At 37.6% G+C, this 21,468-nt stretch overlaps 3 protein-coding genes across 7 annotated transcripts; 1 reads left to right on the top strand and 2 right to left on the bottom strand.

Annotated features, from left to right (window-relative positions):
* Positions 1-104: 104 nt before the first annotated feature.
* Positions 105-5,591, bottom strand: Rubicon (run domain Beclin-1-interacting and cysteine-rich domain-containing protein rubicon). Of its 5 annotated transcripts, none has more exons than XM_076791658.1 (9): positions 5,281-5,590; positions 4,992-5,192; positions 4,507-4,658; positions 4,206-4,389; positions 2,540-4,128; positions 1,596-1,778; positions 1,333-1,515; positions 1,111-1,264; positions 105-1,041 (listed from the first exon to the last, which is right to left on the bottom strand). In XM_076791658.1, the coding sequence occupies exons 2-9, from the start codon at positions 5,190-5,192 to the stop codon at positions 841-843; spliced, it is 2,847 nt and encodes a 948-aa protein (XP_076647773.1). In that variant the 5' UTR covers positions 5,281-5,590; the 3' UTR covers positions 105-840. The 5 variants fall into 5 exon arrangements, with proteins under 5 accessions (XP_076647773.1, XP_076647772.1, XP_076647774.1 ...); XM_076791659.1 differs by having other exon boundaries at positions 106-1,041; positions 2,540-3,839; positions 3,954-4,128; positions 4,992-5,590; XM_076791660.1 differs by having other exon boundaries at positions 106-1,041; positions 2,540-3,806; positions 3,954-4,128; positions 4,992-5,590.
* Positions 5,592-6,418: 827 nt separating this feature from the next.
* On the top strand, positions 6,419-7,572 carry Rpl32 (ribosomal protein L32). Its single transcript, XM_076792795.1, has 4 exons — positions 6,419-6,480; positions 6,727-6,845; positions 6,972-7,124; positions 7,372-7,572. Exons 2-4 carry the CDS (start codon positions 6,753-6,755, stop codon positions 7,528-7,530), a joined length of 405 nt encoding a protein of 134 aa, XP_076648910.1. The 5' UTR covers positions 6,419-6,480; positions 6,727-6,752; the 3' UTR covers positions 7,531-7,572.
* A 3-nt stretch (positions 7,573-7,575) lies between these two features.
* Positions 7,576-20,602, bottom strand: Esp (Epidermal stripes and patches). The gene is made up of 11 exons (XM_076792794.1): positions 20,174-20,602; positions 11,706-11,884; positions 10,768-11,021; positions 10,334-10,535; positions 10,039-10,259; positions 9,778-9,949; positions 9,504-9,671; positions 9,260-9,421; positions 8,834-8,974; positions 8,615-8,760; positions 7,576-8,527 (listed from the first exon to the last, which is right to left on the bottom strand). Exons 2-11 carry the CDS (start codon positions 11,881-11,883, stop codon positions 8,171-8,173), a joined length of 2,001 nt encoding a protein of 666 aa, XP_076648909.1. The 5' UTR covers position 11,884; positions 20,174-20,602; the 3' UTR covers positions 7,576-8,170.
* Between the last annotated feature and the right edge of the window lie 866 nt (positions 20,603-21,468).

Genomic DNA, 21,468 nt, shown 5'->3' with positions numbered 1-21,468 from the left:
TAATTTACTGTCTACAATTTCTTTGCGAAATCATTACCATAAAATATAACAAGTTTTTAAAATAAAAAAAATTCTAGAATTCCAGAGTATATAATCTTTTTCAAGAACATTTTATTATAAATTTCGTTCATATTAACAATGTTTACAAATAAACAATACACATTTTTAATTATAAGCAGAAACGGACATCGCATCCATGACTACTTAGCCTTTATTAAATATAAAGATAATACTCTTTTGGCCTATTTTACTTATAACGCTATTTACAATTAAGAAGGATTTCCAGATTAAAATTCACGACTAAACAAATTAAAGTTAAATGCAAGACGAGATTATCAATTCATTTTACTTTCTACTATTCAATTAAACTATGTTCGAATGTCAAAATTTGCTAAACAAATAACAATGTAATTTTTATACAATATACTACGTAACATTTTAGACGAATAAATACGTAACAGTAGAACACGTAGTATTGAAATACTTGAGTAAGTTATAATTTCATTTAAATATCACATTTGTTCAGTCTTTGCTACGTTCGAAATTCACACATGTAGTAAATAAGATTTGACTTCCAGAGAATACTGTGTCTCAAAAATTTAAACAGTTTGAACGATTAGAGATTCGAAGACTTCATAAATATAAATATATTAAATTTTCAAAAAATTGAAAGAACATACAATCTATACTAACAAATCTGAGATAATAATATAACTAATAAAAACTTAGATAAATGTTTGTAGCTTCACAAAATATAGCCTTTTGAAATCGACGGTTCGACTTCCCAATTTTTAAAGAATCTATACGTACACGCACGATATAAGACATCATTACCGTGTGTCAAAATTTCTCATCCCTAGATATTCGTCTGTAGTGCAAACGAATGCAACGTGGACAGTCTGCTTTCTTAAAGTTCTGTTTGCACTCATTATGAAAACATGCACCGCACATTTCGCACCTAAAAACTTTCGATAACTCCCATGGAAATATAACATCTTTGGAGCAACATAGTTCGCACACGAATCCTCTAGCTTGGCACAACTGAAATGATGCTTTGTATTAAAAATACTACCAGCAACACCAATATTATTCCTAATATTGACTATTTACCTCGCACTCTAGAATGTGCATATTACAAACTTGAACTAATCCCTGTAATCTCATAGGCAAAGTGCCATATTTAACATGCACCAGATCCTGGATGGAATATACATGGGGGTCGCTTATTATATAATTTGATTCTTTCTTCAATACTTCTTGAACACTAAAAAGAAAAAAACATATACAGAAACATTGGAAGATCTCCGAAATAATAATTTAATAAATTCATACCTTGTTGCGAAACGGCAGGTAAATAAGAAATCTTTAAAGAAAAATAATTGCGTACGCAGTAATCTCATTCTATCTAATTGTTTTATGCGTCTGTAAAGTGACGGACTTAAATCATTCACTTGGAACAATGGATCTAAGGCCATCTGGTCTAATAGTCTGTACGAAAAGTTCGATACAGGATATCTAAGGGAACATATCATAAACAATTTGAAAGATGTTATGTAATTATATAGATTGCGTATTTTAATGGAAACAGATTGTACCTATTGAAATCCCATTTCGATAAAATCTTTCCTGGTATTAGTGCCACTTGATTTGTATGACAACCGGTACAGAAATATCTACCTAAATATTCGCAATAACGAAATTTGTTCGCATATTTCACTGCAACTTTCATTCCACAGCCTGCACACCTGTAATTCTGTTTGGCAATGAGAGTTCGCCGCCTAAATATTAAAACTGATTCAATTACTCAATTCAGTGCGATGATAAGACTGCGGATTTTTATGCAAACTAAAAATTATCTGTATTAATTACAAGATATGGAAGCTACATAGATGTTTGCTTGTTTTCTTAATAATATTATCGAGTTGAAAACAATGCAACAGTATTTTTGTATTCTTTAAATGTTGTTGACGCTCACCACCCGAAATCAGTGACGCCTAAACCTCGATAATCCGTAATAAGCAAAATATCTGCAGTATGTCTTTACGATATACCCAATAAAACCATAAAGTTCGAGAATTTCACGAAGACGTCCGAATCATAAAATCATATTGCATTTGACCGTACGTCATTATAGTACCAGTCTACCAGGCGCTACCTGACCATGAGGTATACCTGGCAACTGCCGAACCTCACAAGGAAAACCCCGCCGCTTGTGCTGCACCTTACCCTATTAATGAACCTAAAATAACAATAAAGTAATAACTAAACTACATAAAAATTGTTTGCATCAATTACAATGAACAGGAGCAAGTAGAAATTTCATTGTAAGCTAAATACTGGAGTCTAGTAATAACGTATTGTTCCAATTACAATACTCTCCTTTCGAGGTTTGTACCTGAGCGGCCATAGCGGTATCACCGACCGGAAGCTTCAAAAAAGGTTTTTACTGTTCTTCATATGACCCACTTATTTTTATTATGAATGCATAAAATCCGCTGTCTAGTGCTGACAATAATATTATTTTTATCTTGAAACTTACACGGGCGGAGGATGCGGTGTGAAAATAATTTGTGGCCTTGGGGGAGCCCATTCCGTGGTTCCACGTAACGAAATCTTTTCTGAACTCTCCGTCTCTTCTGGGCTAACAGGCCAACTTTTAGGCAACGGTAACAATCTCTGTGGTGCCTCTTCCTCGGAGACCAACCACTGTAATTCGCTTGCCCTCGGCAATTGTTTCTCACTAAATTTACTAATTAGCGACAAAGCTACGCCTTCTGCTGACATACTACTTTCAGTTAACGTTGAATCTGTCCCATGCGAAGGAGACGATTGATACAAATCTGCGTCGGAGTACAGCGATGCCATAGAAATCGAAATCCCAGCGTTTTTCAGTTTCAACGCATTCCGTTCGTCGTTCATTTCTACATCCTCTATTTCGTCTGTAAAAATATCTTCAGACGGAGTATCAGACGAGGTCGACAAAGGACTGACACTTTGATCGGTTGTTGTTGTATCCGTTTTTCCGTCGCTCAGTAACTCGCGAGTCCACGTTCTCTCTTTACACCGTTCTTCTTGCCGTTGTCGACGCCTTAATCGTATTCTTTGCTTTAAACTATTTATTTCCTCATCGCTTTCGTCAGCAGCTTCTTCCACGAGACACCATTGCCGGTTGCATTTCACCTGTTCAATGGCGGCTATCATGGCTTCGGATACGCTGAAATGCGCATTTTCTCTATCCAATTCGGCGTTGGCTCTAGAAAATTGTGCGGACGCTAAAAAACTAGTTAAACTCTGGCCTTCCGCCGGACGTGGAAAATATCCGATCGCCATCGGTTGAACGCTACTGCCACCATCTTCCATGAAACTTTTCTTCGGCGTTCTAATGTCCTTCAGACCTTCGATCTCTAAACTCCACGGGCTGGTAAATTCAGGCGCCGATCCGGGCAAAAAGGAATTTTTCCTTCTCGGTTTCTGAACAACTTTGACTTTTGTGGAATTTCTTGTAGGCTTGTCTATGTCGACCTCGTTCGATGTAGGGGATGGAATACGATATTCTGTCACAGTGTTTGTTAACGAATCGTCGTTGTTCGTTGTGTCAGAACCCTCACTCGACGTTCTAATTGTCTGACTCTCTTTCGTCTTATTCCTACTTTTTGTCTTTCTTAAAGGAGTTCTAGGTCTTACAGATAATTTGTCTTCCGCGATAGTAGAGGTAGATTGCTTTGATTCAGCATAATTCACATTAATTAGCTTCGACAATTCGACTTTATGTGTCTGAGATTCAATACTTTTATGAGAACTAGCATCTGTAACAGTTAACGAAGAGGCAGAATTTGTACCTGAAATTGTATAGCCTTTAGTTAGGGCAGAGAGACTATTCCAAGTTTTTAAAGGTATATCATTAACTTCTTTCAGATCTGTCTTATGATAGTTTTCATCAGACTTAATATCACCTTGTTGCACTATCGGATTTTCTGATATTCTGAGCGAATCTAACTGACAATTGTCAAGGTGAATGTTTCTGTCTCTTGCCACACTGAAATTTGTAGTAGAAAAGTTAATTGGATACGAAGAGGAACGCCGATGCCTCTTAGGACTTGCTTTAGGAGAAATCCAAGAAGGTAGGAACTAAAAGCAATTATATGTAAATAAAGAATTTTGGTAATATTGCATTATAAATATGTAATATTCTTCGAGAGACTTACTAGAAATGGGTCAATTTCTGTCAACAACATCGGTTGATTTCGTTCGACTGCTCTCAAACATAAAAGTGTGGCTTCAGCCAAATTCTCTTGACACAAAAATGCCCATGGTTCGAAACAAGACAATAAATGTTCCTTGTCAGATAAAAGCCAAGAAAGCTTATGTGATAAAGTGTGACTCTCCAAGCTGCATTATGATAGATAGATTTGAAATCATGTTGAATAAATTTATATATAAAATCATATGAGTTATGACATACAATATTTCTTACATCTTAATATATTCATTCATTGTTATGTATACCTTTTATACAGCCATAACATATCTTTTTGCGATGTTATTCTCGCTGGTAAATTTGAAAGATAATCCTTGACTTCGGATAAAATAGGTGAGACTGCTAAAGAAGGTTGTAGCCAATTTAATCCCTGAATAAAAATCCAACAGTCCGGTTCTCCCTTAAAAAATAAAAGTTTCTTTTCATTTTCTTTTGACTTTGTTCAATGTCAGCATTGCGCAATAGAAGTTTTCTTTATTATCGTTCTAACAGTTATCGCACAGCAATGACGTTAATGTTAGCTTCAAAAGCGGAAAAAACGGGATATCTTGAATGAAAACAAACAAAAAAATAATGCTACTGATAACGGCATTGAATACTTACAATGTGTACTGTGATATAAAACTTTTTCAGAACGCAAAAAGAAATGAAGAACATAATTAATTACATCCAACACAAACGATTCTAAACTTGCAATGATATATTGAAAAAACAAATGAAGACGTAATCTTACATTTCGATTAAATATTCGACAGCCATGTTTAAATATCCGCTCCATTATGTGGTGAAGTCGATTTAAACCACCATAAACATTCCATACGTTTAAAATACCGTCGACTAACAATCCTTCGACGGTGGCTCGTAAAATTTGTAAAAGTTGTCGTTGCTCTTTGATGTGGGCGTCTTCACACATAGTGATGATCAGAGAGAACATCTAAGTTCAATTCAGATCTGTACTTTGTCGATTTGCTTTATGCTTCATAAAATACCGCTTTAGAAGGATCTGTCTTTGTATAGATTACTAGAGAAACTATCCTGCGACACCAAAGTATGTCAATTTATGCTATCGTCGATTTCCATTGACTCATCTGTTACTTCATCGAAACGTATACTTTTAAAGTTACATGATAACAAGTGTGCTTTACGTTCGGATGTTGTCATTTGACACACGTGATACAATGTAACTTCATTTTATTCGATAGTTTGACTAATGAATCATATGTTATTGGGGAAACGTTTGAGAATATGTACTGCATGAACGTTGAATAACACGAACAACACTGATTGATGTCAGGTTAGAAATTAATGTATACACGCAAGTATGTGCTAGTTAAATTGTAAAGTCCAAATTACTAGAATTGCAGATGAAGTGTAGGAGTGGGGTAGCTATATAGATAGCGTCCACGCGCCAGATGATGGCTAGATAACATGAATTCGTTCTAACTCCATGGTCGGGAATTGCTATTGGCCGAAGAATCGTCTAGAATTAGAACAAATATACTTTACTAATCATCATCCAGTGTACAACGTTTAATGTGTTCTTCTTTTCCCACCCAGGGCATGAATATCGATATTAGAATTAAATTAATGTCGTTGTGTTATCCCACATGGTAACGTCTAGTAATTTAAAAAGATGATGTGCTTTCTGTTCCATGCTAAAAATTTTCCCAGGTTCTGTTCCATGCTAAAAGCTGCCTAGGTTCTGTTACATGCTAAAAGCTGCCCAGGTTTTGTTCCATGCTAACAAGGCTAAGGTCACAAAAGTGGGAACGCCAACAGCAACGCCATACTCGACGGGATCTGTCATTGAGTCCGAATCCGTTCGCTATGGCCGCGCTCTGATTGGTTCGTGTTTTTCGTTAATAACTCGAAAATAAGGCGTTTCGGCACGAATTGGCAAAGGAAAAATATGCTTAGAACCACCTCAGGAATCACTTCTATCTTTTTCCAATACTCTTTCTGGGACACCCTCTACAAAGGAAATGCGACACTAAGAAATTAAAATGTACATTTAAAAAATTTGTATTTCACCTGGAGCACTGAATCGGGATAAATTTAAGGTTCGTTAAATTCAACTCTGTAATTATTTTTGTAATGATCAACATCTCAAAAATAGTATCACGAATCAGTGTCTAGATGGCGATCTCATCGTTTTAAATGTACGGCGTATTGTTACTTCTGGTTCGACCTAACCTTTTCTGCCTGGTGCATAACGAGGAACGGTACGTGATGTTTTTGAAAATCCAAAATTTTCCGTAAAATCGTGTAAATAGTGATAAATATATATGTAACATCTTGCTTTAGAGAAATAAAAGAGACTGAGGCATACAATATTTTTGAAATTAATATAATATTGCAGCCATTCTTGATAAAACAACATGTGTTACGGACGTGCAATGTTGTCATACACTGTGTTTTTTGACTGTATGTTTGTTCGGTGTACATTGTATTTATGATTTTTGTTTCAGTTTTGTAACGTATAACAAAAGTCAAAATGGCTATCCGACCGGTGTACAGGCCCACAATTATTAAGAAGAGGACTAAGAAGTTCATTCGCCATCAGAGTGATCGATACAGTAAACTAAAGGTATTACATTTTGTATAACATTTACTGTCGATTGTTTATAACCATATTACAAAATGTTTTAGTCATCGTTTGAACCTTTGATAGCATTAAATTCTATCAAATGAAATTAACAAAATAATTTTTCAGAGAAACTGGCGTAAACCAAAAGGTATTGACAACAGAGTTCGTAGGCGTTTCAAGGGCCAATATTTGATGCCCAATATTGGTTACGGAAGTAACAAGAAAACACGTCATATGCTACCAACTGGTTTCAGGAAAGTTTTGGTACACAATGTTAAGGTAAGAATAACAAATTGAACATTCCTAGCAAACTTTTAATATCTCCGTTTAGTATGAACCAATAAAGCTAGAATTTATCATTGGTGCTAAATCTAATATAATCTCGTTTAAATACATGTTATATTTATCATTTATGAAAATGCTGATACTGTTTCAAAATATAATCACTAATTATAGATGTGCATAAGAAAATTAAATTAGTATTGGTGTCATTTAATTACAATGAGATTTTCTTGCACGTTTTCAGGAATTAGAGGTTTTAATGATGCAAAATAGGAAATTCTGCGCTGAAATTGCTCATGGTGTGAGCAGTAAAAAACGCAAAACTATTGTCGAACGTGCTCAGCAACTTTCTATTCGAGTAACTAATGCCAGCGCAAGATTACGTTCTCAAGAAAATGAATAAGATCTCATTCTTATTTGCTTTATTAATAAACTATTTACAGTATGTTTGTGAGTCTCAAATTGTTTTTCTATTCCTTCATCTCAAGTAATACTTTGATCATTGAACTTAACAAAGCACAATGGATTAACATAAACTTAATTCTAATTGATAGTTATTTTAGTATTTAAAATAATCCATTAATTTATTTCACGCACATCACAGTATACAAAGAATAATGTAACATTAATAAAATTGAATTAAGAATTACAATTCTTGAAAAGTTTTACTAAATAATACATTTTGTTACTTCTATAGTGCTAATTGATGACTAACAATCTACTATAATGAATGACAATGTGTAACAAAACTGATTGATAACGCGATGTCTATAATACATATTACATGAATGTCCATTGCATTGATTGCAATGTTTTTTCTTTTTAAATATAAAATACAATGATGCTGGACCTACTTCCGTGAAACTCGATGACTGTGTGAATTGAGAATCTTGAAGTCTTTGCCTTTAGATACCTCTAGAATTAAAGGTAATAAGAAAGACGTTGTTTAACAACTTTCAATAAAGTGGTGGTTTACCACCAATACACGATACTGTGGTAATTCAGTTCGAAGCAAGTATACCGACTTGTATAAATAGCGCATTCTATTTGTCTTGCTTTAAGTATCCTCTATCTTTCAGGAGACCGTCCAGCGCCTCTTGAGTATAATACACAACAAAGTCACTCGACGCAACACCCTCGAATACCGCGTAAACAGAAGGCTTCAAATTGTAAAAAAAGAGGGGCTGACCCCTTAATGCAAAATCTCTTGTCAATGTTTCCATTACTGTGGCTGCAGTAAAATCTGCTCCGTAAATGTGTGTGCAGTCGATTACAACTGGCGTAGAAATGTCTCCACTGCGTAGGCTGTATTTCGTTACTAGATTCCGTACGTAATCCACCGACGGAAAAATTAAACACCGATCGGGCGTTAACATGAGATACTGAATGCCATGTCGGGTCTGTAACACGTGAGATAGCATAAGTAACCTTCCTCTAATACAACTTATATTTTCAAATTTAATAGAAACGTTGCTCATGATACATACTATAAGTTTCTCTACTGATATTTTTGGTCGAGCAGCATGATAGAGAATGAACATTATATTTATCCCAATACCGCATAGAATTCCAATCTCCAGTTGTAATAATAAACATGCAACGAACGTTGCTACACCTGGTATTAAATCCGATTCTACAAAGGTAATAATGATATGAAAAGAAAGTTTCATCGGATTTTCATTCGTAATAAATGGTATAGAACTTACTCTTCGTTCTCCACATGGGCTTCACAACTTTCACTTCCACCATAAATATTACAGCAGCTATGATAATGGCAGCTAATGTGGCTTTTGGTATATAGTTAAAGTATGGCGTGAGAAATAGGAGGGCTAATATTACTAAAGTACCTAAAATGTAAGGAATACGTTAAAAAGCCATTTTTAGGAAAGAGATCAAAAGGAAATCGCTATGCGTACTGCGGATGTTTATGCGAAATAAAAATGTTCTCAATCGGCCATAAGAAATGGAAGTTACATAAAAATGTCTTTCTTCTTGAAATAATTTTACCAAGTCGAAAAGAAGGTAACAATATTCTTAACTTCTTCTAATGCCGGTGTAGTTTTGTTTTACACAACATTTTTTTCTATGAATGCATAAAATCCGCAGTCTAGACTGATGAATTATTAAATTACCTGTGTAAATGCCACCCATTGGAGTTCTAACTCCAGAAGCATTGTTCACCGCACTTCTGCTAAGAGATCCTGAACCAGGAAAAGCTTGAACAAAGGAATTGCTAATGTTTGCTATACCAATGGCAATCAGCTCCTGTGTTGCATCAACGGATTTTCCAGTTGCTAGAATAAATGATATGATTGAAATGGTAACACGTGTTAATGACAAGTACATATATGTTCTTGTATTAAAAGAGAAACTTACAAAATGCTTTGCAAATAGCAATGTCCTCCATTAATGAAATGAGCGGTAAAACTAAAATACCGCTTCCCAAATTTGAAACCATCTCGACGAAGGTCACCGTTGTATTATTACTGTTGGTATACGAGAATGGCGGTAATTGTACGGTGGGCATACCCCCCGGTATGTGTCCTATGAAAACACATTACCGTGAAATTAAGGAAATTCTATAATTCAGATTTCTTTCTTTTTTTGCTTGGAACTTATACAAAATTAATACTACTGTATGCTCTCTTACCAACCAATTTGAAGGGAGATTTTTCACTAAAACTATATCCCAAAACGCCACAAATTATCACCAGAAACGCGTTCCGCGATGTACCAATTAACCAGATAATTTTATTTAGAATGCGATATTTTGGAGTTTGCAGTTCTTCCTCTTTGGGTCCTATTTTGTATGATGCTAAAAGCTGCGATGGAACAGACAAGACAAGTATTTTCGTCATAAATGTATGAAATCCGTTGTCTATTGATATTTATTAAATTATCATACACTTACCCTAAGGAGTAGGAGAAGTACTATGCAAGTTGCTCCAAGCGCAGCATCCCAGGCAGATGTTTTGTGCAGCTGTCCGCCAATACTTTTCCACATTTCGACAAACTGTGCTCCTTTGGCGGGGATGCCGAGGATGTCTTTTACTTGCGAAGTAACAATTATTAGTGCTACAGCAGATGTGAAGCCTGAGCTCACTGGTCCAGACACAAAATCAATTAGAAATCCTAGAACAAACATAACAAGTTAGTCGGATTACTAATTCAAGGTAACCAGTAAAAATAATTACATGTATACTCACCGAGACCAAATATACCCATTACTAACTCTATCACACCGGATAAGAAGCACAGTAATATCGCATGTGGTAATGGTGCATCAAGGTGAGAGACAGTTTGGTAAGTAAGCAAGGAGATAATTGCAGTTGGCCCGAAGGGTGTGTCTTTACAGGATCCAAAAATAATATAAATAAAACAGCCTAAGAAGCTACCGTATAATCCATACTGAAAAAAATACAATACATTGAAAATCCTCAAGTGAATTAAAAAAAGACAGAAATACATGGAAACCTTTTGTAAAAATAGTTGAAATTATATTAATGTAAGAGAAACACATGTAGGAGAACAAAGGAACTGAGGACAAGCGTACAGGAAAAAGATTCTATTGTGTTTAATAATTTGCATGCTTTTGCACAATTATCGAATAATTGTTAAATTTTCGATGAAATTGACAAACCTGTGGGGGTAGGTTCGCCACGTTAGCATAAGCTAGAGATTGTGGAATCACAGTGAGCCCGACGGTGATGCCAGCGACAAGATCGCCGATTACATCCTGACTATTGTATCTTGGTAACCAGTTCAAAATCGGTAGCCTTTTGTGGATGGTTTTCTTTGTACAAGCCGATCTCAATCGCCGCGTGGTGCATTGCAACACCGAATTAAAGAGGCTCTCCTTCTTTTCGATCACATCGTCCCCCGGCTCTTCCACTACTATAAAACAAAAAAAAAAACAACTTCATTGAGAGCTTGTCCCATGTAACTTCGAATTCTATATAGATCGTAAATAAATTAAGAAAGGCCAATTGCTGAAGCGCTTTTTAACTCAACGAAGAATTGTGTTGTCACTTAACGTGAGGTTGTTGTTGAACTTAACGGGAAAAACGCTTTACGTATCAAAGTTCAGTTCTATAACACAAATAAGAGACGCAAAATGCGAGCAACAGTTAACAATACTGTTTATGAATTTAATTTCTCGTGCTTCGATTAGTATTCCGATGACTATAGTACCGAAGAAACGAACGATCTGAATTGCGGTGTATTGCTACAGAAAATAATTTTTTCGTACAAATATGTAATCATATACACAGGGTGAGGCACCTAAGACTTTCACCGAAATTATCTCCGTTGTTTTTCGTAATAGGAAAACATTTTTCAGAAAGAAAATGTTTGCTTCAGTGGGGCAATTATTGTTTCTTTTCTGTAGGTCATATTTTCCGATATTTCAAGGTCATTGTCGTTTTTCTTTTAATGTAACGATGTATTTTTATTATTGTAACATTATAGCTAATGAAAAGACAAATTCAACCATGTATAATATGTTGTCGTTCAAATGACCTTCGAAGGAGTTACTCTTCGAAAAGCACAATAAGGTATGTTAAATTAAGGTATATTTACATATAAAATTCGAGGAACCCTGTATTTCTTGGTGACTATCGTAGGATTCAGGTAAAATGTGCGAGTTGTACGAGTTGTTGAGATTTAAACTGTCTCCGAGTTCGTTGAAGCCATGATTTGTGTATACCCCGTGCCGATTCTGCTCATTCTCAGGTCCCGCGTCGTTCGCTTTGCTCATCCTAAGGAGAAACAGTAACGCAGAAATCATTGTTAATAAACTTGTAGAATCTTGTTACCGAAGTAACATTCGATTTTTATAATCTGTATTCGTTTAGGATGTCAATAAAATTTCGTCCGAGCATGGAACTAAACGGTGCTCTGCAACTCCGCCATTTTATAAGTTTAAATAATAAGAAAAATATGGAAATGTTTTATCATTAAATATAATGTTTTAAATATGTTTTATCAACCACTCCTGTTTTGATTTAGAACTTTAGCTGCACAAACCCATCGCCACATTGTATAACCGTAGTTAATTCGTTAAAGCATGAACGATATTTATAACGGCCGCGGATTTATGATTTATGTTTTATGAATCATTTCTTTCTATCGAAGTTTTTATAGATCATAGACGTTTCTCGAACGATTTCGATTGAACAGGCCATTGTATAGACACATGAATTGTCGATCGTGTATGGAGGCACGTGTGCAAGCATTGGTTCGATTCCTGACGTAGTGGAACGAACGTCACCGATGAATCCCGCATAGTACATTGCCCTAATTCGGTATGATGACATTCACGATAAATAAATAAAAGACATAAACACAGTTCCCAGCCAAAAATATTGCATTGTTTACCATGTTAGAGGTTCGAAAAGAAATATAAAATAGAAAGATAACGCAAAATGTGCCCTCTTTAAGATTGTTTATAAAGAAACGAGAAGAAATTGTAGAATATTCTGGAAATTTCCTCCGGCAATAATCGTCGCATTTTTAACGAGATAGTTGGAAAGATTTCAACCAGGATTATATGTGCTTTACTGTAAGCAACTATTGGCAGTATAGATAAAGTTCTAGCTGCTCTTTCGCCGCACACATCCTCACACAGTGTCTCGCAATCTAGTCGCTTCATTTGCAATAAGCTTTGCTTCATTTGTAATTAGCTGTTTTGTTGGAATGCCGTAAATATTATGCGCAAGACAGCCGCAGGCTTGAAAAGATCGTGGCGTTAACTCGCTATGTTACACTACTCAGCATGTTTCTGCAATTTTCGTCAACACGAAGTGATGATGTATACCTGAGTAGGCTAGCAAAAAAATGAAGCTTAACCATTACGTTATAAACATCTTACTAGCGTTTACTATTCGTTGCGATTACAAATTGTATTTGTTTCAGCCATTAAATGTTCGTCCCCGTTCTCCAACACTCCGCGCCATCTTTAAAGGCGAGAAAATGGACGCGTAGATGTTGCGAACATAAATCGTGCTAACTAGCTTCTTAAAAAAGAAATACTGATCTACTCGCGCTGGTAGATGCAACATCTCCGTATTATGATGTAACATTATGTTATGTATGCAGATGTTATAAAAAAGAAAAAAGAGGGATTACTGCAGCCTCTAACGAACTCGCACATTTACAACAGAATTAATTATTAATTGTAGACGTATCCTGAGCATATAAAGCAGCCGATTCATTGATGCATGGAATCGTTATGTAATCCCTAATCGCGGGCTTCCATCGGTCACATATTTGTTATAATTAAGTTATCAACTTTTCAGGATTCCGAGAAAACCGGCTAGAAACACCCGACAAACGAGCCACCCACCTAATAAACATAATTTACCATTAGTCAGGCAGTCTCGTCGTGTTTGTTAATGGTATTAATTCAAGAAATACCGGAGAGAGAAAAAAGGAGGTTTGCGGTGACATAACAGTCTATACACATTTGATAAACCTTCAGAACGTCGCTTGGATAGATGTTACTAATGTGAAACATTGCTATATTCTAACAAAATGCAGGAACGTCTCACGACTATTTTATTGGAACATTATTTTCGTTAGGAATAAAATTTTCGTGTCATTGCTTGAATTGATCACGATTTAACGGACCGGTCACGTTCTGTGGTAACCAGTAAAGCGAGGCTGAAATTAAAATTTATCCTCTGTTCGGAGGTCTCATTAAATAAAAGTCCTCGTGCGTCCCATGAACTCGTGATCGCCGTGAACGTCGTTGTAACTCTTTCCCGAGGAGGAAATCTGAACTGTTTAACGTCGGATTTCTCAATGATTAATCGAATCGTTGGTGATGTATCGTCAAGCCGTATTACAATACCGATTCCTCGCATTTCCTTTGTGCTTTGTACTAAGGGAAAGGCAATCGGGAAAAGTTGAACCCGAGCGATCGTGGAAAGTCCAAGTTTTTACGATCTCTTGCGTCAGTTCCATAATCCCAGCTCGTTCTTCTTGGGAACCCCGGGATTACGATGTTTACAGTGTTATCCGGGCGCTTATATTTTCTGATAATTAATAGTTGATTGCTGCCTGGGAAGACACGGTGTATTTAAACATCATTAGCAACTACCATGAAAAAAGAACTGGACGCTCATTCGTATTTCCTTTATTTAGCGAATCCGCGGAGTATATTGTTTAATTGTTCGACGATTACTGTTATTGCGAAGCAAGCTCGTCGATCCTAATCTCGGATCTTTATGCAGATTTCAACTTTCATGGATAATTTTATAAAAACCAGGACGAGGAACAAGTTTAATCAATCAGGAAATTTCCTGATATGCAGTATGTATAGAGCAAGAATACGTCATCAATTTTTTATTTAATCTTAAAAAATGTATAAAGATCCGTGATCTAATCGTTATACTTGCTTGCAGCCTCTGTGGAGATCGATCGGATGAACCGGAAACAGAACCACAGGTGAGGAGAAGAAAAATGTGTGCTCCGTTTATTTAGTTGATCCGCGGGGGGGGGGGGGGCTGTGCATATTGTTTAATTGTTGGATGATTATATTGTTATTAGGCATCCCGTGATGCAAGCTCGTTGATCCCAATCTTGGAATCCCCGGCTGGCCGCGAGCATCATTACATTTGCTTGTAACTTCTGTGGAGATTGATCAGCTGAATGGAACAAGAACCAGAGGGGAAAACAAGAAAAAAGCTGCATTATTGCGGGCGTGTCACATGATTCGCTCGTGCAACCGGTCATTCCGTGCCGCTCACGTGCTTCTGAATCAACCTCCTTCATCGGTCACGCGGTTCCCCTTTATCGGGCCTGATGTTGGCACTGGCTCCTCTCGGATCGCAATCCCCCATGAATTCATTCGAATTAGCATTGTTTTTTATGTAAATCCATCTCGACACACACGAACGACTCTACCGTCCGACGTGCGCGCGCGCGCGCGCCCGCATTCGTGCACTGTATTATCTTGACCAACAAATTATGCCGTATTCTAATCAACCTGCCAATACTGGAACTGCTACCATTACCTTGAAATTAGAAATATAGATACGTACAATGATTATGAAAAACCTGGCCGATACGCGATGTGGAACGGGCTTCCACGTGCAAATTCTTCTGCGCACATAGTCTTCGGGACACCCATCTTTTTCTCATAGTTCTAAAAAATTGATCACGCTCTTCAGGAACTCGAGAAGCAACTTGATTTCTGCTCGACGCTGCTTTGCTCTTCTCCTTCGCTTCTCATGGTTCTACGGAGAGTATCACGCTCTGCGGAAATTTGAGAAGCAACTTGATTTCGAAATTGAAACTGTTCTCTGTGCGCGAACGATGCTCCCTTTTAACGAAGTCGTTAACCCATAAGGCTTAGAAGATTGTTGCATTTCCAGTAGCTGACCCACAAGGCTCAGAAGATTAATTAAATTGTGAATTAAGTTGGACTGTTCGAAGAACGCACGCGCGTATAATTTGATTCAATGTAAGTATAAAATGGAGGCGTTGTTGAATGTAAAAATTAATTCGTGGCCCTTTCTTCGCGAATTCGTCGTGCGTTTACAATCTCAATGAAAGTCGAAATTAACTACCCTGACGAAGGGAGCTGTCTTCATTATATATTGACGACAACTCTCACGATTAGACTGCGGATCGTTCTTTTGTATTCGCGAGTCTTCAAAGTCCCTATAGTTGTTGGAACCGCGTGTGATGAAGGCGACAATATGTTACAAAAGATGCTGTTTTCTCTTCGTTTTTCTGATCGTGAAATCTGTAATTTCTTAGGAAAAAACTATCCTTTATCATAGCTGTTCCATTGGTGTCGTAAAAAACATGTTTTTATGCGTTCTTGTAATTATACAATATTCTGCGAGGGAATGTTGTCCTTGCAGGGATGTATAATGAAGTGTAAAAATAGCAATTTGTTCTAAGTAGTTGTTTATCTGTAACATTTGCATTTTCTTTATCTACAGACACTATAAAATATTCGTCTTCACTGTGTCTGCGGTGCGAACTTTGTCCTCTTAAATTGTAAAATTGTGAATAAAAGAGAATGCGGTTGTGTTACCGATTATATTGTATCGAAAAACATTGTACAATGTATGGATGGTGCAATAAAATTATTATTATTAAAGCGCAAATAAACATTGGATTAAGCCTATTGTCACAGGATTTTCTGTGCAACGTAGCTCGAGGAGAATTGTTTGAAAAACGAGGTATCGGCGGTTTTAATTGCGATTATTTTCCGGCGATGAGACATGCTCTGGGGGGGGGGGGGCATTAAGATGCAAACCAGTAACAGTGAGAACAAGTGTATCCGACAGCGTTCTTTCTATTGCAAATAAGCTGCAATTTCATCGCGTGGTTGCCGCGCGTCCTTTGACTGATAGAGAGATGCACGCGCTTTACAATAGAAGTTAATATGCCTTGTTCTGTGGCACGTGCGCTTCAACGTCTTACTTAAAGGCTCCGTTCCGAGCGATTAAGAGCCGTTCGAAATATTGCGGTGTACATATGCAGAGGAATTAAGCAGTCTCTCCTTCAATATTCCAGTCTGGGTTACGTGTTCTAAATTCTTCGATAATGACGCGCAGGTGGAAATTGCTGCAAACTTTGTTATCTTTTAATGATCAACGGGTGATTAGGCCTGAAGAAAGTTTCGGTTTAACGTCCAAATTCTGTAACAACCACTGCGCTCAAGTTCGTCTAATTTTATTTGTACACCCCTTAATATAAAATGGATTTTTGCTCTTTTTTTGTAAGGTACACAATGAGAACATTTAACGTAGATTTTGAGGGTTGAACAGTCAATGAAATCCAAGGGTGTTGAAGCTTTTTTTAACAACCTTCATCGCGTCATCTTCGTCCCAATGTCTTGCGACTTAAATATCCTTATAATCTTTACGAAACAGTAAATACTGCAGTTTTATATTTACTAACAAGAGCATTTTATTGATTTTTGTTTTTGGTTAAATATCGTTAACTCTTCTGTTATTTATATTTTTCGAATTTATTCTCTGATAATCCTTCCGAAAATCATATTTATACAAATTGATCGAATATTTTTTACCAGGAGTAGCATAACAGTGCTCGTCAGGTATTAGTTCATGAGCACATGTCGCGAGTTGTTGGATAATGACGTGCATCTGAAATTGTCTGGGCGCATCATTGTCAGTTGAACATCGTGCTTCCACGAGCACGATATGTATATGGTTGGATGTTCTAAATTCCTCCTTTCATTGTCATGCCTGACACAGTTTTATGTAAATTGGAGTTTAGGATATTAAAATCCTCGGCAAGGACGTGCATCAAGAATCGAGAAGATTGTGTTATCCTTTCATGGTCAGGTCTAGGCTAGGTCTTGGCCAGGTCTCGGCCATAACTGGGTTAGGAGCTCCAATTTCACGATAACGGCGTGCACGTCGAATCGCGCGAATTAAAGCTCTGTTATCCTTCCACGGTTAGCACAATCTGAATCACGAAATCATTGATTATTTGTTAACATATAAATATGTATATTACCACGATACTCATAGACCCTAACACTTTCACATGAACGTTTCATGTCCTCCTACTCTCGAGTTCGCGCTCTTTGTGAACTTTTCTTGTTATATTGTTCTTTTCATCGAGCTACAGATACATAATAAAATTATACCCAGATTAAATCAAAGACACGCATGACTGATCGCTCCTCTAATAAATCGACATGTTTCTAAACACGAGTGCGCAAGACGTGTCACGTTTTCTTCTATCCATTTTTTCACTCCCTTATTTCACCTTGCAGCCACCTACTCGCATGACTGCCACCGACACATTTCATTTGAACAATTTGTTTGCGGTTTTGTCTAGAAACACTGGAATTTTAATTAAATGGAATATTGTTTTTATCCTGTATCTTTCAAAGATGAAAATTGCAATCGAAAGTTGTAGATTACTTCTGACGAGGGAATTACAGAATTTTGCGTATAATTTCATTTATGTTCAATTATGACAGCACAAATAAAATGCAATTTGAACGGTATCGAAGATCGGATACACTGCTGAGAATATTTTTGGTTTGTTTTGGTATATTCGCACTGCGTTGCAATTTAAAACGCACATGCAATATATTTTACACAGGCATAACTGAAAGAGATATTTAGACACCCTGTGTATGAATTACTGTTGTCAAAAGATGATACGCATTGTTTGAACAGTGAAGCCGACGACACGATAGGCTTCGAATGTATTAAACGATACTAATTACTTTCATGTGATAGCTCTCGATGATGCTTAAGTCAATAATTTAGGATTTAAAAGCAATAATAACTGCATCGAGATAGTAGATCGTAAGCTTAGATAAACGTGATGCTTTCGCAACGACCGTTTCCAATTAGTTAGACAATAGCTGAATTTTTCGCGTGATCTATAATCAATTTCAGCAACAGATGTTTCGCTGTCGCTTCGGTCGATTTTCACAAGAATATTTGCATTAACGTCGCATTGTTGCTCGAAAGAGTGGCAAACCATTTTGGCCGGTGGTCTAAAATATTTTCTAAAAAACAAGATGCGAACTAAGCAATTATAGCAGTTTAGGTGAATCTGTTCCACCTACACCGATATTTCTATAAATCAAAAATTCATCAAGAATAATTTATCCTTGGCAACTGATTGTCGTCTTCGAAAATTGAACTGACTATTAAAAGCTAACAATATAATTGCGAAAAGAACTGATTGCAAATAAATCACGTTTATCGACATCTTTCACCAGCATCGTCGTACCATCGTGAAGATGTTCGCCGATCGAATTTGTTTATTTAATTTGTCTGTTCGAGACGAACGTCCAAGGGAGATTTTCTCGATAGAATCGTTTATTTTCAATAGTCTTTCTGATCGGCCGAGTCTATTAACTTTCTCGACGGTCCGTGTGTTTACAGGCTCAATTTATAGGCACGTGACTATATTGCGTGCCACAACTATCGTAATCTGATTCATTGGAAGGCGCGTGCTCTAACTTATTAAGCCCGGCCAGACTTTTTGAGCAATTTGAGCAAGGCTAATAGGGAGTGACTATTGTTAGTCGAACAAACACACACTGGCAGACGTGCGTTCCGACAGTATTTACCCGCGCCAAAGTAAAGTAATAGTTGAACCCGTCGTTAAGGAAGCGACATCCGCTAAAGATAATCAATTGGATTGATCGTGATACGGTAACATTCAATATTTGCCTTTTCAGACATCATGTGATTCATCAGCCTCTCCGCGAGCCCATCAACAGCGCCAACGCACAACCGCGTCTGATCAACATTTCAGTAGAATCATTCTCCTCGTAATTCGGGGATTCATCGTTCCCAGTGACAAACGCCTCGGTTCAACAAATTATTCTCTGCGCTCATTACATTCAAGGTATTACATCGGTTTTCGAAGTTGAATGAGCCTCGTACAATGAATGCGATACACGCTCTGCATACGAGTTATGTAAATTTCTCCGACAACGCTAATTGTTCGTTGATCGCGCTGCTCTAAATTTACTAAAGTTATCCAAAGTAAAACGTGTGCTTGAAACCGACTAGCCTGCTTCTTCTCAACCTTCGGTAATTAGAACATAACTGTCGCATACATTTACATGCGAACACAAATTTCTGACAGTAAATTACCGGCTGTTTCTGTCGTAAACCGTGATCTGACTCGGAAATTTATTTATCGGAACACCGTTGAACAAAATGCAATTTTCATGTTCCTATTGTCAGCTAAATCTGACAGATTTGATCTCGGAAAAATTCAACCGTGCTGCAAGACGCGGACTTTCCTGACGATCTCTGCATCGGGCGGCTTCTCTGGATGTACAGCGAGTTAAATAAACAACGAAAGGATTAAAAATTCAGCTGTGCTGCAAGCACTAAATTTCCGTGGCGATCTTCGCGACTTTTCTACAGCGAGTCGAGTAAATGATGGAAGAAGCTTAGAGGCGATACAGATGAAAGAATATGACGAATAACGGGGAGAAAAAAGTGTTCTCGGCGTTCGGGGAAATTGTTCCTCGGGCGGAAAAAGATATTCGGTTCTCAAGAATCGAACGAGGCACTCACCTAAATGCTTAAGATAATCGCAAGTGACCCGTGATGCGGCTGTTCTGAAGTTTAGCGAGGTAGATCGGGCCGATCGTCGTCGAAGTTCTAGTTCCCCTACAGCGACAGGAACCGGAAGTTACTTGGTCTTGCATCCGCGACACATCCTATCCCCGTGTGAAATCGAGAATGATACGGTTCGAAGTCGGGAGCGACGAGCGACAGCGAACGGATCTCGTGATCGTGCGACTTTTCGACCACGAACTTCCTCGCTCGGGCTCGAGATCCGTGCGACGACGATCCGGACGAAGAATAACGCGCGGCCGATGAACGATCGGTACCGTTCCGTGACACTTTTCTGTGAAAAACCCGATGGGGAAACCGCGACGAGCGCGAAATGCCGTGCGCGAGCGAAAAACACGAAATTCAATCCGGTTTTGTGAGGCTGGCGACTGAATCCGCGGCAACACGCGGCCGACCATTTAAATGTGTCGTGGTTCTTCGACAGTTTACGCCGTAACTTCTTCTCCCCTTCTCCTTTTGGCGTCTTTCAGGCAACACAACGTCACTGGAGAACAATCCAATCGGAGTCATAAGGACTCTGCATCGGGCCTGTTCGCACCGGTTCTATTCTCTTTTTTTTTTTTCGTTTTCCTCTCGAGAGAGAATACGCGAGGATCGACGAAACGCGATCCTTTCTTTTCGTCCGTCTCAATTGCCGATCGCAGTGAAAATTCGTAATTTTCCGGTCAGGTTTACCGGCGACATAACGCGCGTCGTGTCGATGTTTGTGTCGCGATACGAACCGAAGTACCAAAGGTGATTTCTATTTACAGAAAGAAAATAAATATTATGCATACACGAACTCTATTTGGTTGGCCAGTTTATTGTTCTCGAGTAAATGTTAAAACAGAGTTATCTATGCGATGCATACATAAATGGACATTTATTGTTTCAGCACCCCGGTTGGATTCTGACATTGGCATTGCAATTCTCTTGCCAGCAAAGTTGAACAGTCCCTGAAAACTTTTTCCATTTTGTATATTAATTTCGTTCGTTGAGACTGAACGGTGTAGCGTAAACTCGTCGAATTCTTCCGCCACTTTTGAATGACAAAAAAAATGAACGAACTTGATGGCACGCAAGTTGGCAGATTCTATTTTTAAACTATTCTACTAAGAATGTTCGCTATTAATTGTTGACGAGTCGCGTTGATTGAGCAGTCCATGCACTATGTAAATAAGGCAAATCCTTTTACGACTCGACAGTGCTCGATCGACGGCGTATTTCAAACTCGTTTAGGATAAATGACTTTT

This window comes from Halictus rubicundus, chromosome 8 (genome assembly GCF_050948215.1).
Source record: "Halictus rubicundus isolate RS-2024b chromosome 8, iyHalRubi1_principal, whole genome shotgun sequence".
NCBI lineage: Eukaryota > Metazoa > Arthropoda > Insecta > Hymenoptera > Halictidae > Halictus > Halictus rubicundus.
This window is presented reverse-complemented; position numbering and strand designations above follow the sequence as displayed.

Excerpts from the sequence above, each read along its gene's own strand:
- Rpl32 (XM_076792795.1), top strand. The coding sequence starts at position 6,753 with ATGGCTATCCGACCGGTGTACAGGCCCACAATTATTAAGAAGAGGACT. Across the intron at positions 6,846-6,971 it reads ATCGATACAGTAAACTAAAG|AGAAACTGGCGTAAACCAAA; the intron begins GTATTACATTTT and ends ATAATTTTTCAG. Across the intron at positions 7,125-7,371 it reads TTTTGGTACACAATGTTAAG|GAATTAGAGGTTTTAATGAT; the intron begins GTAAGAATAACA and ends GCACGTTTTCAG.
- Esp (XM_076792794.1), bottom strand. The coding sequence starts at position 11,883 with ATGAGCAAAGCGAACGACGCGGGACCTGAGAATGAGCAGAATCGGCAC. Across the intron at positions 8,761-8,833 it reads GCCCATGTGGAGAACGAAGA|AATCGGATTTAATACCAGGT; the intron begins GTAAGTTCTATA and ends TTACCTTTGTAG. Across the intron at positions 8,528-8,614 it reads TATCAGTAGAGAAACTTATA|ACCCGACATGGCATTCAGTA; the intron begins GTATGTATCATG and ends CACGTGTTACAG.
- Rubicon (XM_076791657.1), bottom strand. The coding sequence starts at position 5,192 with ATGTTCTCTCTGATCATCACTATGTGTGAAGACGCCCACATCAAAGAG. Across the intron at positions 1,779-2,539 it reads ACACCGCATCCTCCGCCCGT|GCGGCGAACTCTCATTGCCA; the intron begins GTAAGTTTCAAG and ends TTTAATATTTAG. Across the intron at positions 1,042-1,110 it reads TGCACATTCTAGAGTGCGAG|TTGTGCCAAGCTAGAGGATT; the intron begins GTAAATAGTCAA and ends GCATCATTTCAG.